This window comes from Osmerus eperlanus, chromosome 25 (genome assembly GCF_963692335.1).
Source record: "Osmerus eperlanus chromosome 25, fOsmEpe2.1, whole genome shotgun sequence".
Taxonomy (NCBI): Eukaryota; Metazoa; Chordata; class Actinopteri; order Osmeriformes; family Osmeridae; genus Osmerus; species Osmerus eperlanus.
Window position 1 is genome coordinate 10,014,311 of NC_085042.1, and position 20,078 is coordinate 10,034,388.

Here is a 20,078-nt window from a genome sequence, read left to right on the forward strand (position 1 = left end):
CACTGATTGGGTCGAGGGGATGGCCAGCTCTTTGATGATTGGCTCACCCCTGTCTCAAGTTGTGCTTTCCATAAGGGGTATGGCGTGTATCGACCAAAACAACTGAGGGAAGGCGTGACAGGGGAACGTCGGGGTGAGGGAGGGAGTGGTCTGTGAGGGGAGGACATGAGGTCCAGACTGCACGCTGAGGGGAACAGGGACCAAGCCCACCCTCGCTGGCTCTGTTGAGATGAAGCAGCTTGTTATTCTATGAAAGTCATCTCCTCTATGTGTGATAATCCACTGTGATGTGCTGTTCACCTGCTGCACACTGTGAGCATGCACTGCCTGGAGTCTGCTCTTGTGAACACTTGGTGTGCCGTGATGAATAGACTGTGGGCAGAAAACCAGAAGTTCCTTTGTGGTACACTGCGCATGTTGTACTTTCATAAATTACTGACAAACTGATGTATCAAAGTCCATGTCCACAAACTCTGTCTAAAGCTGAGCACCTTCTGGAACAGTCCTGCTATCACAACATATCAAAATAAATATTGTCACGATAACCAAATAGCAAGACAAAGGGAAGGCTTAAGCAATATGTTACAAGATGCGAAATGTCAAGCTATGATTGTTGGACTATCTCAGTTCATTAAGAACAATGGAACCCTTGTTCCATGTGGTATTTATGGAAAACAGCCCACCAGTGCGTCCACTGCAAGATGGCGCATTACAGAAACAGAAACCTCAGTTCTCCTCTCCATCCTCTGTGGGCAGAGCTCTTTTCACATCCTGCCGTTCGGAGAGAGAGCGAGAAGAGAGATGACATTTCTGATGAGCTCGTTGAATTCCTCCTTCCTCACGGCTCTTCCTCGTTCCTGACCTCGTAGAACGAGATCAGGGTTGTCAAGGTTACGTTGATTGATTGCAGCCCAGACTGTATAAGCTTCTTTCATTATGGGCTGTTTCAGACCACTTGCTTGAAACTGGAAACAGAAATAAGCTTGGTCTTGGAAACTTTTGACAATCTGAAAACCACATTCTAACAGGCAGGCCTGCTACCTGATATTACATCACATTTAATGTCGCCTGGATCTTTGATTGTGCCCATTTACCCTCTGAATGGCATACGAACACAATACTTTCTTTTTTTTTATGTGTAAAACCCTTTATCCTGTGTCCTCCCCATCACTGACATTGATTGAAGTGGACATACTAATAGTCACACTAATAAAAGGTCATGGTTTTCACCTGGAGTAACCTAGCCAGTCTGTCATGGAAAGAGTCAGTGTTTCTGGTAAACACTTTATATTATACACAATATCTCCAGACTTTTTATTGCAGGGATGTTCTTTGGTTTACAAGTGCCTGATAACATGGGCATGTAGGGCTTTAGACAACCTGAGGCTCAATGCTGCTTGCAGTTTTAATCACTAGACCAATTTCAGGATTGCAAGGAATATACACATGCTACAGGGCAGTGTCCGTGATAGTGGTACCATGCTATTGTTTAATAAGAGAAATAAAGTCACAGATGAGTTGGAAATGATTGAGTAGTTTACTCTGGTGTGTAGACACCTGGGGTGAACTCACACTAGTTCAGTGTTTGGGAAGGAGAGAAAGTGAAACATGTTGAATCTCCCAAATAAGAGTTGCCGCCTGTATTTGTCCCTGCATGCTGCCATACTTTTGATGAACAACACTTTAGTTTGGTTTAGTTTACTTTGGACCACCTAGAAAATGTGCAGCAGATGGAACTGTAAGAGTAGTGTAGCAGTTGAACAAGAATGTTAAGGCACCTTCAAAGCACCTTCTTTCTGGGGGTAAAATAAAGACCTAAACACAGTCACAAGACCAGGATTACCCAGAAGGTGGATAGGGATTTTGTCTTGTGTAAGAACAGAACTAGAATAAGCCCCTTGAACACCATCCTGGTGGTGCTCCCTCTGTAGTAAGTATGAAAACTCAGGTAACAGGTATAGGATTAACAGTTCAAAACAAGTCTCTGTAGCAGAACCATTACAAACAAGTTTATTTTATTCATTTTCCAAAGGTTATTTACATTATGTACACCACACACCCACAAATATAACACTGGGACATACAGTCATCAGCAATAACACTGTTAGCACATCACATCCCCAGTGAGAGCGAGTTCTGAGTTCTGTGCGCACAGAACACAATCTCTTTCAGTAATAGTGTTTTCCAATCTCACACAGCTGAAAGGCACATCTGTTAGGTACAAATATGCACAGACACACACACACACACCTCTCTCACACACACACACACACACAGGAAACGCATCCAAACATGTACTTCAGCAGTGGGTGTGCTTCAGATAGATAAATAAGCTTGGTCTTGCAGTGCTTTTCATTCATAAATAAAAAGTACACAGTAAATAATACACAGTAAATAGACCGTTGGCTGGGCATGTGTACTGACAGTGTCACCCGCTAACTCTCTAGCCCTAGTCTAAACAAATCCACACTGAGGAGACGACCTGGGCATCCTCTTCCAGAACTCTTCCAGCCCTTCGACAGAAAGCCTGCATGCAGTCTTTACATATCTCACTGGACACAGCCCAGAGTCATATAGCCAGTGAAATCTTCTTGGTGCATTCTGAGTCAGAAGCGTTCACGACCCTCTCTTGGAGAGCTTCTCCCTCTCCTCTTCAAAGTGCTCAGGTGAACCGAAGCCGTCGCTTCCCGTCTTGGGTCCCGTGGTTAGTTGCCCTTGTGAGTTCTTATGATAGCAGCCTGTCAAACAAACAGAGATACTTAGTCGAAACCTGCGCCTGGACACTGGAAAATGACACTTCATAAATACTGAGACGACGTAAAACGAGTCATTTATTTTCTGCATTCCACCTGGACATGTAAGAGAGACGGTGGACGTTACCTCTTCCTGGGTTTGACCTCCCAGCCGTCACGACACTTCACGTAGGTGAGTCCCTCTCCCGGGGAAATTTCTGTTTTGGATGGTTCTTGGGCACAGAAAGTAAACCTGCAAAGCGATCACGAAAAAAAACAATTACAGAACGTCCGTGTAAATTAACAATAAACACAAAAAAGGTCCGTAAGGGCTGCAGCAGACAATGATGAATGAATGAAATGGACCAATGAGATTCATTCTGCCCACATGGACAAGATAGCCGCTGTCTCACTCACTTCCTCTGCGTTTCTCCACACTTGACTCTGATCCTGCGCACCTCCAGGACAGGGTTGACGGGGTTACTGTTCCAGCTCCAGAGGCTCTTCTTCAGGCTCTTCAACATGGAGCTGAAGGACTCGCTGGCCCCTTCCCAGCTCAGACGGATCTTCAGCAGGTCTCCGATGTCCTCCTCGGTGAACACCAGGAAGGTGTTGGTCAGGTTCAGGCCCACCTTTTCAGGCCTGGCATCAGGAGGGAGATCGACAGGAAGTCAGGCAGGAAGTCAGGCAGGATTCAGGCAGGAAGTCAGGCAGGAAGTCAGGCAGGAAGTCAGGCAGGAAGCGCACAGGCGGGGAGGGGAGTGTGGCGAGGGCTGGTACTCACACATCTACTGAGAGGTTGTTGGTGTTGTTGTGGGCACCGTACAGCTTGACGTGGAATGTGGGGTCTGCGTCTTCGCCCTTCCTGTTGAACACGTGCATCTTCATCTGGTAGTGGTAGCCTTGGGAGATAGGAGAGCTGTTAGCACTTCACCACAGGGCAGGGGTTATGCTTGCATTCACGCTAGTTTGGACTGCTGGCATGGAATAAATAACACGTCTCAGACGACACGCATCGACTGTAGATGGAACTCCCATCTCAGCAGCCGTGTTTGTCAACAAGAGCAAAACGCTTCCTCGACACGCCGCACGGTCGCTAAAGCGGAGTGGAGTTCTGGCGCTCACCTCCGAACGGCGTGACTGCGCGAGTCTTCAGGTACATCTTGCTGTTGCGTCTCTTGCGCATCTTCTTGGTGTTGTAGCCGATATTGTTGCAGCGGTTCTTGCGGCAGCTCAGACAGACACCCTTCTTGAAGCGCTCGGGGCCTGTGCACTGGTAGGCAAAGCTCATGTGCTCCTTGTTCATCAGGGAGTCCACGAACAGGTGGACAGCCCTCTCGTGTTCACACTTCATCACTTCCATGAAGTCTGGGGGAGGACAGCGTGAAGGATATATAAATACACAGTCTACTAGTTATCTGTACCATCGCTAACAATAACTTCCCTTGATTAGAAACTAAAGAAAAAAAATTTACCCCCTTCCCCTTTTTTTAAGATCTTGAAAATTACCTCCTCAAACCTACATGCCACATTTCCAGATTTAGAGATCGAAATCTACCCCGTCTGCATGGTAAACAGGAAACGAAACAGGTGTGTAGGCACTTCCTGTGTGCGAGCACTTACTTCCTGCCACGCTGAGCACATCGCTGAGTCCGCAGCCCGGCTGCACGTCTCCTCCGTTGGGGTAAATGTCCACGTCCCCGATGGGCTGCTGGATGCCGATGCTGACCCCCAGGGCCTCCCGGGTGTAGGTGTGGAGGACATCCACAAAGTCAGCGTCTCCTGGGGACAGACGTCGGTGCTCGTCCACCCCCTCGAACATGGGTCCTGCCGGGTCCAGACCTGCAGCACACACCGTGGTCTAATTAGCTGCTGCTAAGACCAACTGTATATGTGTACCTCTGTGTTCCTACATAGCTATGAGGTACGTGTACATACATACCAGGGGCGTAGGTTTGTTTTCAAATGTGGGTGAGACAGCTTTTTAAAAAATATATATATATATACACACACACCTGATGCGGCTGCTTAATATGATTTTGGTAATAAAAAAAGTGAGTGGGGAGGGGCCGATTGTACCCTTGTCAAAACGTTGCCTCTGATGCCTGCTGTATACATTCCTACATAACTAGGAGGTACTTGTAGCTTTGCCTTGGCGTATTAGTCTTGTCCTCCTACCTGTGATCCTGCCAACAATCCCGTGTACGAATGTTCCAGCGTAGCCCGCAACATGAGCTCCTAGGCTGTAGCCAATCAGGTGCACGTCCTCCAGGGCAAGGCTCTGCTCATCCTATCAGAGAGCAGAACAACAAACACTAACATCAGCAGCCGCCACAACACAGCGCGCCCGCAGAGACACCACCAAGCATGGAAGTACCAAGTCACCTCTACCATCTGTCTCCATGCTCATCTGCATCTTTTCTGACTTGTAAGGAACCAGGCCTCTGTCTACCCTGAACAAACAGTGATCCTGTCCTACCCTGAACAAGTAGTGATCCGAAAGACTTAACAGGAGAAAATCATCTTTTCACGCATCTGATCAAACTCTAAATCAATGTGATGTGGAGGCTCTACATTTGAAACCCCTGCCCTAGAAGTAGCTGTAGACAAGAGCATGAGCACCGCAGTATGTCTGTATTTCCACTGGTCATAACGAAGGTGTTCATGGAAACCTCTTGGATCGCTGACCTTCTCATTGAAATGCCTGCCTCGTACACGTCACCCACGAGACGGCTCTGCTGTTTGCCAGCTGATCTAAAAGTAGCATGGAAAGTGTTCCTGAGCAGGGTTCAGAGAGCAGAGGAGAGGCATACCTGGAGCCAGTTGAGCATGGTGGCGATGCTGAGGCCCACACGGTGGGTGTGGTTCACAGCGTCCGGGTACAGCTGGTGAGCCAGGCTCAGCCAATCCACGATTACCACGTTCGCTTCACTCTCTCGCAGCATCACCGCGGAAACCAGCTTGTGCATCCAGCTCTCGAACATGCCACTCATCTATGACAGGGGAGGAGGGGGGGGCGGGTTAGGACCTGAACATGCTGCTAGTCACACCATCATCTGCTCTACACCACAGGCTGCCCCACCTCAGCTAGACTACAACCAGGGCTGGTGAACCTTGTGACCTCCCATGACCCCCTCCCCCCCATTCTGTGTGCAAGTGAGTGAGCAGAGCTAAATGTATGCATCTAGCTTAAAGGATTTGACTGCAAATCAAAAGGGTCACAGGTTAAAATCCCCCCCTACTGTAAATCACTTTGGATAAAAGCCTCCGCAAAATGACAACGTTGTGGTTTACCGTCCAGCCGTGGATGATAAGGATGGTCTTGGCTGTGGCGTTGAAGCCACACTCCTGCAGACCCTCCGTGTTCCCGGGCTGCAATTGGCAGCCTTCATGCTCCAGGTCCAAACTCTTCCGCATGTTGTACTTGATCCGATCATGGAGAGCCTCGTCATCAATTAATACACCATCTCCCCCATCTAGGGACAACATTAGAGTAGTTGTGATCAGTTACAGAATACTTCTCAGGCGTTGGTAAAATCTCCCTCATCCTTTCTTTTCTTTTAATTCCGACACGCGTCTTGCAATTATTTCATTCTTATAGCCTATTTTAAGTGGAATTTTAATTAGTTTCTTCATGACATGAGACCTTGCTCAGACTTGCCGGAATGTGGGAAAATATAAATATTTTGCTAAGCCAATGTAGCAGGGTCAATATTGATGTTAAATGAATGAATATCGGGTAGCCTAACATTGCGTAAAACACAACCATTGGCCCGCATCCAGATCTCGTCTATCTCAGCCGCGGCTCCTCGTTTTCTTTCCAGCTGTGGTTTTAAATACCCACACATTACAACAGACAATGGGTGTAGCCTAAATATGAATCACTGAAAAGTTACAAGCGTCCCTTAAAAATCGTATAATGGAATAAATGTAAGTGAAAAGTACGCACTATTCCTGACTAACGGCCTTTAAAACAAGATAAGAATATTGGGGCAGAAAATATTAGCCTACATTTAATTGATGAATTGGATTATGTAAACGAAACGCCCATTTATGATAACTTGTGCAGCTAGATAGGTGATGTAAAACATGACAAAATTAATGATAAAAAAAGCTGTAGGCTATCGGAACCTGAAAGGCAGTATAGGGTTCAGTGACGTCTTAACCGGTTTTGGCTTCAACCTTCACCAAAGACACGTAGTATAACCTCTGTTTCAAAGTGAAGTCGTTCCCGCTTTTTACTCTTAAAATGTCACACTTGATTATGTTAACTCTCGCCAACTTGTAGACTCACATTAAAAAATGAGAATAATTAGACAGAGCTGATAGATCAACCCTACAGCAAGCATGCAATGTGGGAACGGATTCTCCGGTTAACAGCAGAGATGGTGTAGAATTGCGTTACGTGGGTGTCCTTCTTATAGATACAAATGTTCATTTACATGGTTCTTTAAAAGTTAAATAGTCGTTGGTTAGAATTCTTCTTACCTTTCTGGACTGCGATCTCTTTTAGACTCGACGCAAAGACCCCGACTGCACAATGAAAGATCATCCACAATGAAAATGTAGTATTTTTCATTTCTCTCCCAAAACAATGTATAAACCCACTGTTTTGTATTGTAGCCTATGGGGAACTTTCACTGTTGAAATGGGGTGTTATACGCTTAGATCCTGTTTCAATGAGCAAAGCTTGAACTGGCGGTGTCTGTACTCTTGGAAGCTGTAGGATATCAAGGAAACGTTTGAGCTCGCATCAAGTGTCTTATTTGAGTTTTAAATAGTTTCCCCTATAGTCATCTGACATCGCCCGATCACTACCTGGCTTCTAATTGGTCAAGCCCCCATTTGTTTACGTTGAAGGCGTGGCAAAAAAAGTTGAATGGATTGTAGACTTCTCACGTTAAGCCTTTTAAAACATTCATAAGACCGTCGTTGACAAAACAATGCCGCACATGACGCTCGCCCCCTGTATGGCTCGGAACATGAAGAGGACACCGTTTCTGACGCCCCGAAGAAGTTGTTGCCATCACAGCCACATGCTATTGTATGTAAATCATTCAGAAGGGACCTGTTGTCCTTTCTTATTTTTAACCAGCACCTGACACGGCAGTAAAGGCGCAAGACAACATAAAGGTTATGGACCCACTATTTCTAATGGCAGCAAATAGTTTATGGGACATGGTCTTTTGAGATCCAGTGCATTCATTCATATAGGCAACTTGAAACAACCGCTCCGTGCTTTATGTCGGTGGGCTACATGTAATGAAATTCAGCTCATTACCATACGTGGGAAAGCCGCAACTCTGTGGAATGTTTAAAAAACTAATAGGGGGGGGGGTTCCCTCTCACTGTCCTGTGGCTGGCCCTCTGCCAACCGCGGATTAGCTCGCGGATGGATTAGGGGGGAAGAATAAACTCACGCGGGAAAGGTCTTGGCTGTACGGTAACGATTCTGTTTGTGTACATACATAAGCACGCACTAGTGTAACCGAGGAGAACTGAAGGTTGTAGGACTCCAAGAGTATCTGGTGAATTTTGACATGACGGTCACATCTCACGTTTTACAGAGGCGTTTTATTACTACTTTAATATTTGGCGGAAGAGGTGTGCATTCTCACCGATGTAGCTCCCATATTGCCTATAGTATAATGATGTCATTGTGAGAGCATGTCAACGATTTTTTTAGTCCCAAATGACCAGTAGGTTTCCACTGTACTGGAAAGAAGGTCTTACGGTCCTCCAGACTTCACAAGTACTACATGGTTACTTTGGTCCACCGATCTGCTGCGTGCTCCACGACAGAAACGCGAGGTCAGCATTACGGTCAGCATTACACCTAAAGTAAGATTTTACCTTCAAGGACCATCAGCTGCAGCGGGTCAGCATCACTTTCATGTCTGCAATGGACAAAACCAGAGTTTGGTTATTCGCCTGTCACGGTCGGTAAATAACTTGGTAAATAACTCGGTAAATAGATCCTGGCTGCCAGAGCTGCATGCTTTGAGCCAACTTGTCCTGGTTTTTCCAAACAAGTTCCCTTTGGCATGGCAACAACATGCCGTTGTTGAATAGAGAAATAGCTCAGAGACCTCAATTAAGCAATTCAGCACACATCACTTATGGAGTAACTCACTCTCAGTAATAGGCTGAGTATGGTGGCCTGGATTCGTTTGAGGAGGCTAAATTCCTCTCCACCTGAACTTGGTTGCAGATTAATGTACAAATTGTCAGTGATAAAAAATGTGTGCAGACAAAAAGTTACCCCAAGACAAAGCCTTATAGGTTTAAATATCTAACTGACGTTTAGTTTGTATGGTTTGTTTATAAACACACGTAGCTACATGTTTTTGTCACCAAGGATCTCTACTGTTCTGGATTCAAAGCTGGACGCTGAACAGAGACGGCTCTCCTGGAGTCCCACGGGAGTCACTGCTGGGCCCCTCTGTCCCCCTACACCACATCACCCTCTGTCCCCCTACACCACATCACCCTCTGTCCCCCTACACCATGACACTCAGCTTGGTTATCAAGTCACACGGCTTCTTCGGTTATCAAGTCCCATGGCTTCTATTACCACAGCTACTCTGACAACAATCAGCTGTTTCTCTCCTACCTTCCACCCCCAGATTGGTGACAGAATGTTGGCATGTTGGCATCTCTCTGTCTCTGTCTGGCGGACATCTCTCCATGAACCTAAAGTTAAACCTCAACAAGACACGCCTGCTCTTTCTCCCTCCCCAGAACGAGAGCCCTACATCCTCCCTGACGTAGCATCCTCCCTGACGTAGCATCCTCCCTGACGTAGCAGCCTCCCTGACGTAGCAGCCTCCCTGACGTAGCATCCTCCCTGACGTAGCATCCTCCCTGACGTAGCAGCCTCCCTGACGTAGCATCCTCCCTGACGTAGCAGCCTCCCTGACGTAGCATCCTCCCTGACGTAGCAGCCTCCCTGACGTAGCATCCTCCCTGACGTAGCATCCTCCCTGACGTAGCATCCTCCCTGACGTAGCAGCCTCCCTGACGTAGCATCCTCCCTGACGTAGCATCCTCCCTGACGTAGCAGCCTCCCTGACGTAGCAGCCTCCCTGACGTAGCAGCCTCCCTGACGTAGCAGCCTCCCGAACAGCGGGAGACCTAGGCTGGACTCCAGAAGCACTCTGAAAACTTTCCGCGGATCTGTCGATATATCTTGTACAAGCTGAGGAAGATCCTTCTGTTCCCTAGGCTGCGTTTCATCCAGCTGCTCGTCCAGGCCTCAGTCCCTCCTCTCCCAGGCTCACCAGCCTGTCTCCTCCCTCCCCTGCTGAAGCCTCTCCTCTGGCTGTCACTTGCTGCCAGTATCAGGTACCAAACCCTGACCTTTGCCTTCCCTCCAGGCTACTGGATGGCCCCTCTACCTCCAGGACATCATTCAGTCCCGCTCCTCGACTCGCCCACTTGGTTCTGTGACATAAGGACGTCTCCTTCTTCTTGCGTTCAGGATGAAGGATTCCCCCTCCTACACCCTGAGGTGCTTCTCCTTCCTGTCTCCCCAGTCCTGGACCCTCCTCCTCCCTCGGCCCTGCTCCTCTCAGTCCCTGCCGTCGGTCTGGCGGGGGCTACGGATGCCCCGTCCCCACACGTCCAGGGCGTTTGGTGCCCATGTAAGGACATCATATTCAGCACTTTATGTTACTTCTTGTAGTGTCTGCAAAATTGCCTTTCTTGTACTGTTGTATTAGAGATATGATCTTGCTGTTGGGCTGTGTCAGTGTAACAGATTGATCCTTGATTGTGTTCAGCCTCCGGTCTGCTCCTCTGTGTGTCAGACCGTGTCTGGAGGAGGGAGCCCTCACTGAACTGCACCTCACAAGGTTTCTACCATTGTTCCTCACTGAGCATTTGACTGCAGATCAAGAGGTTGCAGGTTTGAATCCTAACTGCATGTCACTGGAAAAATGTGCTTGCTAAAAGGTATACTTGAAATGCTTTGAGTTGTTCGAGTAACATAGTGTCTGGTTTTCCAGGTCAAAGCGGAGACATGGGTAAATTAGTATTGAGTAACACCATATTGAGTTTTTCCTTGTCTTCCTTGAGGGTTTAGGTTTGTTGAGGGGCAGTTCTATGGGCGTATGTGAAGCCCTCTGTGACATTGCTTGTAAAAAGGGCTATACAAATAAATTTTGATTTGATTTTGATTTGTAATTAATTATCTTGCAGTGATTGCTTCCCATCAATTAAAGATGTAGAAGGACCGTAGAACATATTCTTTAACCCTTGTGTTATCTTCGGGTCATTCTGACCCATCAGTCATTGTGACCCACCGTCGTATTGCGACAAATTTACCTCCTACAAAAACAAAGTGAAGCATTTTCTTTTAACTGTCGGGCTGTCTCAGACCCCCCACATTGCAATGGTTAAAAGAAAATAATTGTTATTTGTTTTTGTATTGGGTAAAATTGGGTAAACACAACGGTGGTTCGTTATGAACCTTTGGGTCATGTGACCCGAAGGCAGCACAAGAGTTAAGTCACTCCTTGTCTTCTCAAGCCAGGATCAGATCTTGGCTTTGCTCTTTGGAGCCATTGACCTAATTGCCACAAAGAACCAATCAAACTGTGATTCTGGAAGTTTCCATCAGGCTGTGGCGAATGGAAACAGGTTGACCAACTAATTTGACTGCCCGACTGCTGATAACCAGAGAGCCTCTACTCTTCACAGGACGAGTATATCAAGTGTCATGCTTGGAAGTGCATGTCACATATCATTTTCACTGCATGACAGTCACGTACTCAACTCAAACTTGATCCGATTCGACAAAAAATAGACACGGGCTCCCCTTGGCGGTGAAGCAGCGTCATCGCAGGGGCCAATGACAACAGGGGGCGGAGGAGGCGGTGTGCTCAACCGGATCCTTCATGAGGGAAGCGGCCAGGGACTGCCAGGCCCGGCTTCTCCTCTTCGGTGTTGTATATCAGCTAATTGCGTGGTTGAAGACAAGTAGCCCAAGTAGGGGGCTGTTTCAGTGTTCATAGGATGTCCCGTCATGAAGGTAACGATGACCCATTAGCAATAGAATCGGTATGTAAGGCTGGCTTCCCTCGTCAGATTTGGTGGGGGTTTTGTAGCTAGAAAACGACTAGCTACGTTAGCAGGCTAGCTAACGACGATTTGCTAGCCTGCTGCTAGTGATATGCATTTACATGGGTGCATGATGGCGGCAGACACTAATTGTACCACGGTGTGTAGCCGGGTCTCTATATAGTGGGCTGACAACGCAATGGACGCGTGGCTTCTTCGGTGGTTCTCGTAGTGAATCTGAACAGACAATGTATTAGTTTGCTAGCCAGCTAGCTAGCTCTAACTAGACTAGCAAAATCAACATGTGAGGTATGTAGCTACTAGCTAGTTTGCTAGCTGACAGGTAGCTAGCTGAATGACTAGGCTATCATGTAGTGTCAGTCAGTGGATGAATGGGTGTATGATGTCTTGTGTTTTTTAGGCTGATCATTTATCCTGCCTGGTCACGGTATGTAGAGTTGGCTGGTCTGGTTGTTGAACCTGGTAAACTGGTGACTGTACCCCAGAGGCTAACGGTAGCCACTACTAGCGCACACACCCCAGTTAACCTTGCTACTGTGTAGGGTTGCTACGACCATGTAGCACCACCTAGCTAGTAGAGCAGCCATAGAAACTATAGTAAACTTCTGCTTGTGTTTGAATGCGTTGTCCTCAGCGTTTCGCACTAGCTAATATAGCTAGCCTAACACTAGATCTAAGAACGAACTAGCTCGCTATTTAGCTAGCTACAGTACTAGTAGTGTTGGCTATGGTGGTTGTAACCGTACTAATGTTAGCTAGCTATTGAAGCACTTAAAATAGTGTGTAGTGTGGTCAAGTTATTTCTGTACGGCCTACAGTTTAGAGTCCTGTGTTAAGTCTGTGTTCATTGAAACTATTAAAGGTAGTTTTTGACTTGCTATGAAACAATAGATTCATTTACAAGGTGTTCATAGAATTGACTGTGATGCGGCTATAAGTTAATACACCCATTGTATGGCGAAGGCCTCTTGAATAATGTAGCGCTAGCTCCAGCTGTAACAAGTTCCTAACTATACCAAGACAAGTGGTTTGTTGAGTTGAAGTAGGCCTATTGGTTCAATGGTTGAAGAGGTTGTAAACGAAACATTTCAGTTGTAAAGTGGATATGAATGAATCCCGGATGGTTTACGATCTGCCATGGTCAACTTCGCAACATGCAGGGTCTCCATATTACTAGCAGTGGATATTGGTGTCATCTATAGATATGTCCTGATTTATAGATATGACAAGTGTGTGCAACATATACATGGACGATGTCTGACCATCTAAACATAGCCACTGCTTTATATAGCATTATGGGTTGGTGAGTCTCTGTTGTAGTAAGGAGATTGAAAGTAAAAGCTTTTGTTTGGATAAATTACCAACTTTGATGTCACGGTCTGACTATTAATAGCCCCATTAAATATAGATGCTAGAGTTTCTGTATATTGCTCATCCTGTGAGATGTGAAACTGAAATGTGAAATGGTTGTAGACGATGTCCATAGATGAGTGTAGCATTGAAGTATAGACACATTTGATATTTGTCATGTCACTCACTTTGCAGTGTGTAGGCTAACATATTGTTGTGATATTTCACATCACACTCTCCAACAAACTTGACATTATTCTTAATTCTCTCTCTCGCTCTCTCCCTGTCACTCTTTCACTCCAAAACGTTGTAATAAAGCACCTTCCTCAGACCTACCAGCTTCTCTCTGTGTGTTCTCTGCAGGTGTAAGCTGCGACGCGTGTTTGAAAGGCAACTTCCGAGGGCGGAGATACAAGTGTTTAATCTGCTACGACTACGACCTGTGTGCGTCGTGTTACGAGGGCGGAGCCACCACCACCAGACACACCACAGAACACCCCATGCAGTGCATACTGACCAGGGTCGACTTCGGTAGGTCAGCCATCCTGAGCCTGTTTGAACATAGTCTGAGCTGTGACCAGCCAGGTAGATGCAGCCTTGCTAGCTCCAGTGTGTCATGTTCAGGTGACCAGCCAGGTAGATGCAGCCTTGCTAGCTCCAGTGTGTCATGTTCAGGTGACCAGCCAGGTAGATGCAGCCTTGCTAGCTCCAGTGTGTCATGTTCAGGTCACTCTTCTTTGTCTTGTTTTTTTTTGTTGTCTTCATCCTCGTCTTTGAGACATGAGAAGATTCTGATGTGCCTCCCTCTATCCCCCCCCCCCTCCAGACCTGTACTATGGAGGGGAGGCCCTGTCTGTGGAGCAGCCCCAGGCCTACACCTGCCCGTACTGTGGCAGGATGGGCCACACAGAGAGCTCCCTGCAGGAGCACGTAGCAGGGGAGCATGCAGACACCTCGACCGAGGTGGTGAGTACAGCAGCACATCTCATACTGAACCCCAGAGCAGCACACACCATCACATCTCATACTGAACCCCACAGAGCAGCGCACACCATCACATCTCATACTGAACCCCAGAGCAGCACACACCATCACATCTCATACTGAACCCCACAGAGCAGCGCACACCATCACATCTCATACTGAACCCCAGAGCAGCACACACCATCACATCTCATACTGAACCCCACAGAGCAGCGCACACCATCACATCTCATACTGAACCCCACAGAGCAGCGCACACCATCACATCTCATACTGAACCCCAGAGCAGCACACACCATCACATCTCATACTGAACCCCACAGAGCAGCGCACACCATCACATCTCATACTGAACCCCAGAGCAGCGCACACCATCACATCTCATACTGAACCCCAGACACTCAGAAAAACTGCACAGCTGGAAGAGGATGTGTTAGAAGCATCAGGACAGGTTACCCAGGGTGTGTCAGCTCCCTGTGCCCGCCACCCTCACATACAGAACATGGCACGCACACTGGGATACACTTTGAAAGCTGTGTTCAGTATAAAATAAATACACACTGGTTGTTAAAGAGCGTAATGCCCCAGCCCAGAGTCAGTGTTGTGTAATGAAGTGTGCCTGGTTCTGTCTCCAGATATGCCCCATCTGTGCAGCGCTGCCTGGCGGAGACCCCAACCATGTGACAGACGACTTTGCTGCTCATCTCACACTGGAACACAGAGCTCCCAGAGACCTGATATCCTTTACCCTGCTGCCCCCCTGCTGCCCCCCTGCTGCCCCCCTGCTGCCCCCCTGCTGCCCCCCCTGCTGCCCCCCTGCTGCCCCCCTGCTGCCCCCTGCTGCCCCCCCTGCTGCCCCCCTGCTGCCCCCCTGCTGCCCCCCTGCTGCCCCCTGCTGCCCCCCTGCTGCCCCCCCTGCTGCCCCCCTGCTGCCCCCTGCTGCCCCCCTGCTGCACCCCTGCTGCCCCCCCTGCTGCCCCCCTGCTGCCCCCCTGCTGCCCCCTGCTGCCCCCCCTGCTGCCCCCCCTGCTGCCCCCCTGCTGCCCCCCTGCTGCCCCCCTGCTGCCCCCCTGCTGCCCCCCTGCTGCCCCCCTGCTGCCCCCCTGCTGCCCCCCCTGCGGGGCAGCAAGAGTGTGTTTAAAGGGACATTCCACCACAAACTCTACAAGCTGCTTTAATGTTTTGGGTGCATGAGGATTTCTCGATTTGTGGGAAGAAATGAGAGCGAGAGAGAACGAGTTGGTTGTATCTGATCTTAATCCTTGTTTTTTAAAAGGACTTGCATCACAAAGCAAGCTCGGCCTGTCAGATCATGTTCTTTAAGCTTGTTTACAGTAAACACAGGCAGGGGAGGAGAGACACAATAATGGATACAATACTAGTCTTGTGAATGAGATGTTCTTCAGAGAGGCAGGAGAGATGTGGGTCATCCTGTGTGTGTGTTCTTTGACGGTCTTGCCCACGATGAGTCCAGCGGGGTGCGTCATGTGAGGAGGATGTTCCACCCTGGGAGGGGGCTGGGGGGGCAGCGGGCTCGTAGGTCCAACATGCACTTCACCAGCACCACCACCGGGGGGCTCTCCAACACCCAGAACTCCTCGCAGAGCTCCAACTACAACAGAGAGGCCATGGACCCCATAGCAGGTCAGAAACACTCTCACACTCTCCCATAGCAGGTCAGAAACACTCTCACACTCATAGCAGGTCAGAAACACTCTCACACTCTCCCATAGCAGGTCAGAAACACTCTCACACTCATAGCAGGTCAGAAACACTCTCACACTCATAGCCGGTCAGAAACACTCTCACACTCATAGCAGGTCAGAAACACTCTCACACTCTCCCATAGCAGGTCAGAAACACTCTCACACTCATAGCAGGTCAGAAACACTCTCACACTCTCCCATAGCAGGTCAGAAACACTCTCACACTCATAGCCGGTCAGAAACACTCTCACACTCCCATAGCAGGTCAGAAACACTCTCACACTCATAGCTGGTCAGAAACACTCTCACACTCTCCCATAGCAGGTCAGAAACACTCTCACACTCATAGCAGGTCAGAAACACTCTCACACTCATAGCCGGTCAGAAACACTCTCACACTCATAGCAGGTCAGAAACACACACTCCTATAGTGGGTGACAAGGACCATTGCTCAGTGCAAGCTCTGTGCTGGTTGCCATGGCAGAATGCTTGAGATGTAACCAGGGTCCAGAGTTAGAACCCGGGGGTGCCTGTTGGTTGCCGTGGCGCCGTGTCTGGGCCCAGTTCCACAGGGCCTCGTTGTCATGGCTCAGGCATCCTCGTCTCTGACCGGCTGGTGCTGTGCAGAGGCAGGACTGCATAGAGATATGGGGAGGTGACTGTGGGTGTATTAATGTAACCTGTCCCCCGCTCCTCCTCCAGAGCTCCTGTCCCAGCTGTCGGGGGTGCGGCGCTCCGCGGGGGGCCAGGTGAGCTCGGGGCCGTCGGCCTCGCAGCTGCAGCAGCTCCAGATGCAGCTGCAGCTTGAGCGTCAGCAGGCCCAGGCTGCCCGGCAGCAGCTGGACACGGCCCGCGGAGCCCCCCGCAGCGCCCCCGCCCGCGCCGCCCTGGGCACCGCCAACAGCAACGCCAGCCCCAACGCCAACCCCTGCCCCCCGCCCGGCCCCCACCCCGGCACGCACGAGCACAACACACACGCCGGGCACAACTTCCTCCTCAACAGGTGGGGGGTGGAACGCACGCTTTACTCCTCTAGCAGAACATCACTTTCCTCCTCTAGCAGAACATCACTTTACTCCTCTAGCAGAACATCACTTTACTCCTCTAGCAGAACATCACTTTACTCCTCTAGCAGAACATCACTTTACTCCTCTAGCAGAACATCACTTTACTCCTCTAGCAGAACATCACTTTCCTCCTCCTGTGTTCCAGCGGCAGGGTTGCTTACGTATTCAATAACGATGAAAGATTCTGATATTATTGTTATTATAATATGTGTCTTTGTTCAGACCTTGCATGTTCTAATTTCCTCTCTCTGACTACTACTTGTTCCTTCCATCTATCATTCACAATTCCACCTCCATCTATGAATTCTCTCTCTCTCTGTCTCTCTCTCTGTCTCTGTCTGTCTCTCTCTCTGTCTCTGTCTCTCTCTCTGTCTCTGTCTGTCTCTGTCTGTCTCTGTCTGTCTCTGTCTGTCTCTGTCTGTCTCTGTCTCTGTCTCTGTCTCTCTCTCTGTCTCTGTCTGTCTCTCTGTCTCTGTCTGTCTCTGTCTCTCTCTCTGTCTCTGTCTGTCTCTGTCTGTCTCTGTCTGTCTCTGTCTGTCTCTGTCTGTCTCTGTCTGTCTCTGTCTGTCTCTCTCTCTGTCTCTGTCTGTCTCTGTCTCTCTGTCTCTGTCTCTGTCTCTGTCTGTCTCTGTCTGTCTCTGTCTCTGTCTGTCTCTGTCTGTCTCTGTCTCTCTCTGTCTCTCTCTCTGTCTCTGTCTCTCTCTCTGTCTCTCTCCATCCATGATTCTCCTCCTCCCCCTCCCGCAGGCTGAGTGAGCCCAGGCTGTCGGAGGTGGACCTGCAGGAGTGTGAGTCTGGCTGGGCGGACCGCGGCCTGTTTGTGACAGAGCTGCTGCTGTCCACACTGCTGCTGGACCACAACGCCCCAGCAGCCCATCACCACGCCGGCCCTCTTCGGGGCTTCGCCGACTTCGGGGCCATGGGCTGCCTGGATGTCATGACCCTGGAGGTGGCGCTGGAGAACCTCAACCTCAGAGAAGCAACGGCGAACGCCGTGAAGAAGCAGCCCCCCCCCCGCCCCCACGCTGATGCCCCGCCCCCACGCTGATGCCCCGCCCCACACCCGCCACGGCGGCCAAATGCCAAGCGATGACACGTTTTGAAAACAAAGACTTCTCTGCTTCGGTTCTTTCCTTGTGTCCTATTTTGATGCCATTTCAGCCCTCCCTCGCCCCCTCCCTATCGACACGTTGTGTACATTAAATACAGGAGTGAGAATCTGAAATCAAGAGAGCATGTGACAGACCACAGAGAACGAAAAAAAAACTATATCTATATATATATCAGATAAATATCTATGAATACTGGTAATCAATTTCAAACATAACCCAATGTTTCCTTTAGCTGCCGGTGGGCAGTATGTGGTTTAGCTGTCAGATAAACCTCCACACTAACACACTGAGGACTTATCAACAAACAAGATGCTGCTTGTGTTTATGGTTCTTCATGTTTAAAGTGCTTGTGTGGTTGACCATAACCTTTGGCATGAGCTCCTTCCCCCTGTGCCCAGGGACTGCACCGTCACTGCAGACTGAAAGGGATCCTTCCAGAGGGGCACCTGCTAACATGGTTTTATTTTTGGAGGTTAAGCGACGTCAAATGTCACAAAATTGTTTGATGATCCTGATACAGACTGCTAATACTGTTTTTTGTTTAAATTAAGCTCCGCCCCCATTCAGTCTGGTATCACTTATGATTGGCTCGTGTAACTCAGGTCCAGTTGAGCTGTGGGGGCTGTTTTGAGTTGCCTAGCAACTAGACACTACACACGCCTCACAGATATGACAAGGCCATGGGCAAAAAATATGTCATAAATGGAGCAGTTGCATAACTGTCTGTTTTAGAACTGACATTGGAAAAGTGTTTTGGGATAACGTTCTGTTCTCTACCTTCCCTTGATTCCTTCAAGATGTTCCTCAGCATTTCTCTAATTCAGAGGTGTTGCATGTCAACGCGAGAGAATCACAAATGGTCAACCTCATTATTCATTTGGTCCACGTGAGGAACACCTTGGTATTCCTCCACTGCTACCCGAAGAAATGCGATGAATGTTTTCTTGGTGTTTGGAAAGGCCATTCAACTTGGAGGACAATAAAATGATTTTGGATGGTAATGATCTAACCCAGTTCTGCTGTCTGGTTTGTGTGTGTGTGTGTTTGGAAACTACCATAATGGGCCAAGCTTGTGAAAAGAACCTTAAACACATGACGCCTGCGTAGCGGGCACCATGGTTACTCATGGGGTAACAGTGGGCCATGTAGGTTGAGGTTTTGGGTTCAAATCCTACTGGAGTCTATATGACCGTCCCAGTCTATCTTCACCGGGCTGTCCCAAGCAGAGATGGCAACATTACACACATCCTTCACTCACTCACTCCTTCACTCAGTAAAAGTACAGACACTCGTTACATGTTCTCATTACAACATAATAACATCTTACATACATCTCTGTCCCCAAGTAAAGCAGAATCATCTGCAACATTAAAGTGTATCTTTAAAAGAGCCCACTTAAATTGAACTTTACCATTAATAAATATAAAGCTAACTTTGGGGTGCCCTGCATTGGGCCTCAGCCTCCATGGTCCTCATTCACAGGGGGCTACTGGCCTCTCCTTTATTTAGTCTGTGCCAAGTATTTGTGGCACATGTTCTAGTGGCCAACATTCTCTCCTGTCTCCTAGGAGACACAAACTAAAACCTCCATTAGAAGTCGTGGATGTAGCCTTCAAAGGGCGTACTGTGAAATGGCCCTCTGTGGCTTCTGTGGCCCTCTGTGGCCTCTGCTAATGAACAAAGGTGAAGAACCCTCAGGGGTATGAAACCTCTGATGCCAAGTCTCAATTACATTCAAGTACAAGTCCAAGCCATCCTGTTTTATTTTTGGAAGGTTTGGCATTACTTTATCTTGAGAGCTATTAGATTAGCTAGTATATAGATTATATTGGCTAGTATTTAGATTTTGTACTGTTGAGTTTTTGAGTAAATGTGTAATTTGTAATTCGGTGGTCTTCAACCCTGGTCCTCAGTTATGAAGCGAAGGATCCAGTAATGGGCTCTGAGGACCAGGGTTGAAGACCACTGTTGGAAATAACACCAGATACATAATCACATTTATAAAGGCACTTTTCAATAACAAAGTAATACTTTGGTTAAAATAAA

At 48.4% G+C, this 20,078-nt stretch overlaps 2 protein-coding genes across 4 annotated transcripts; one reads left to right on the forward strand and one right to left on the reverse strand.

The window, feature by feature from the left end:
- Positions 1–1,988: 1,988 nt before the first annotated feature.
- lipg (lipase, endothelial) lies at positions 1,989–7,572 on the reverse strand. Its single transcript, XM_062451480.1, has 10 exons — positions 7,221–7,572; positions 6,027–6,208; positions 5,546–5,725; positions 4,911–5,022; positions 4,356–4,574; positions 3,858–4,100; positions 3,517–3,634; positions 3,150–3,374; positions 2,881–2,985; positions 1,989–2,738 (listed from the first exon to the last, which is right to left on the reverse strand). The coding sequence occupies exons 1-10, from the start codon at positions 7,309–7,311 to the stop codon at positions 2,726–2,728; spliced, it is 1,488 nt and encodes a 495-aa protein (XP_062307464.1). The 5' UTR covers positions 7,312–7,572; the 3' UTR covers positions 1,989–2,725.
- A 2,529-nt stretch (positions 7,573–10,101) lies between these two features.
- LOC134012009 (E3 ubiquitin-protein ligase KCMF1-like) lies at positions 10,102–19,045 on the forward strand. 3 transcript variants are annotated; one of them, XM_062451604.1, is made up of 7 exons: positions 10,102–10,375; positions 13,527–13,694; positions 13,990–14,129; positions 14,783–14,884; positions 15,611–15,791; positions 16,556–16,856; positions 17,668–19,045. In XM_062451604.1, the coding sequence occupies exons 1-7, from the start codon at positions 10,117–10,119 to the stop codon at positions 17,966–17,968; spliced, it is 1,452 nt and encodes a 483-aa protein (XP_062307588.1). In that variant the 5' UTR covers positions 10,102–10,116; the 3' UTR covers positions 17,969–19,045. The 3 variants fall into 3 exon arrangements, with proteins under 3 accessions (XP_062307588.1, XP_062307589.1, XP_062307590.1); XM_062451605.1 differs by lacking the exon at positions 10,102–10,375 and adding an exon at positions 11,568–11,763; XM_062451606.1 differs by lacking the exon at positions 10,102–10,375 and adding an exon at positions 11,944–12,096.
- Positions 19,046–20,078: the final 1,033 nt, after the last annotated feature.

Coding starts and splice junctions, on each gene's coding strand:
- lipg (XM_062451480.1), bottom strand. CDS start 7,311: ATGAAAAATACTACATTTTCATTGTGGATGATCTTTCATTGTGCAGTC. Junction 6,209..7,220: donor AGAGATCGCAGTCCAGAAAG/GTAAGAAGAATT, acceptor TGTTGTCCCTAG/ATGGGGGAGATGGTGTATTA. Junction 4,101..4,355: donor TGTGCTCAGCGTGGCAGGAA/GTAAGTGCTCGC, acceptor GTCCTCCCCCAG/ACTTCATGGAAGTGATGAAG.
- LOC134012009 (XM_062451604.1), top strand. CDS start 10,117: ATGGCCCCTCTACCTCCAGGACATCATTCAGTCCCGCTCCTCGACTCG. Junction 14,885..15,610: donor ACAGAGCTCCCAGAGACCTG/ATATCCTTTACC, acceptor GGTCTTGCCCAC/GATGAGTCCAGCGGGGTGCG. Junction 15,792..16,555: donor GGCCATGGACCCCATAGCAG/GTCAGAAACACT, acceptor CTCCTCCTCCAG/AGCTCCTGTCCCAGCTGTCG.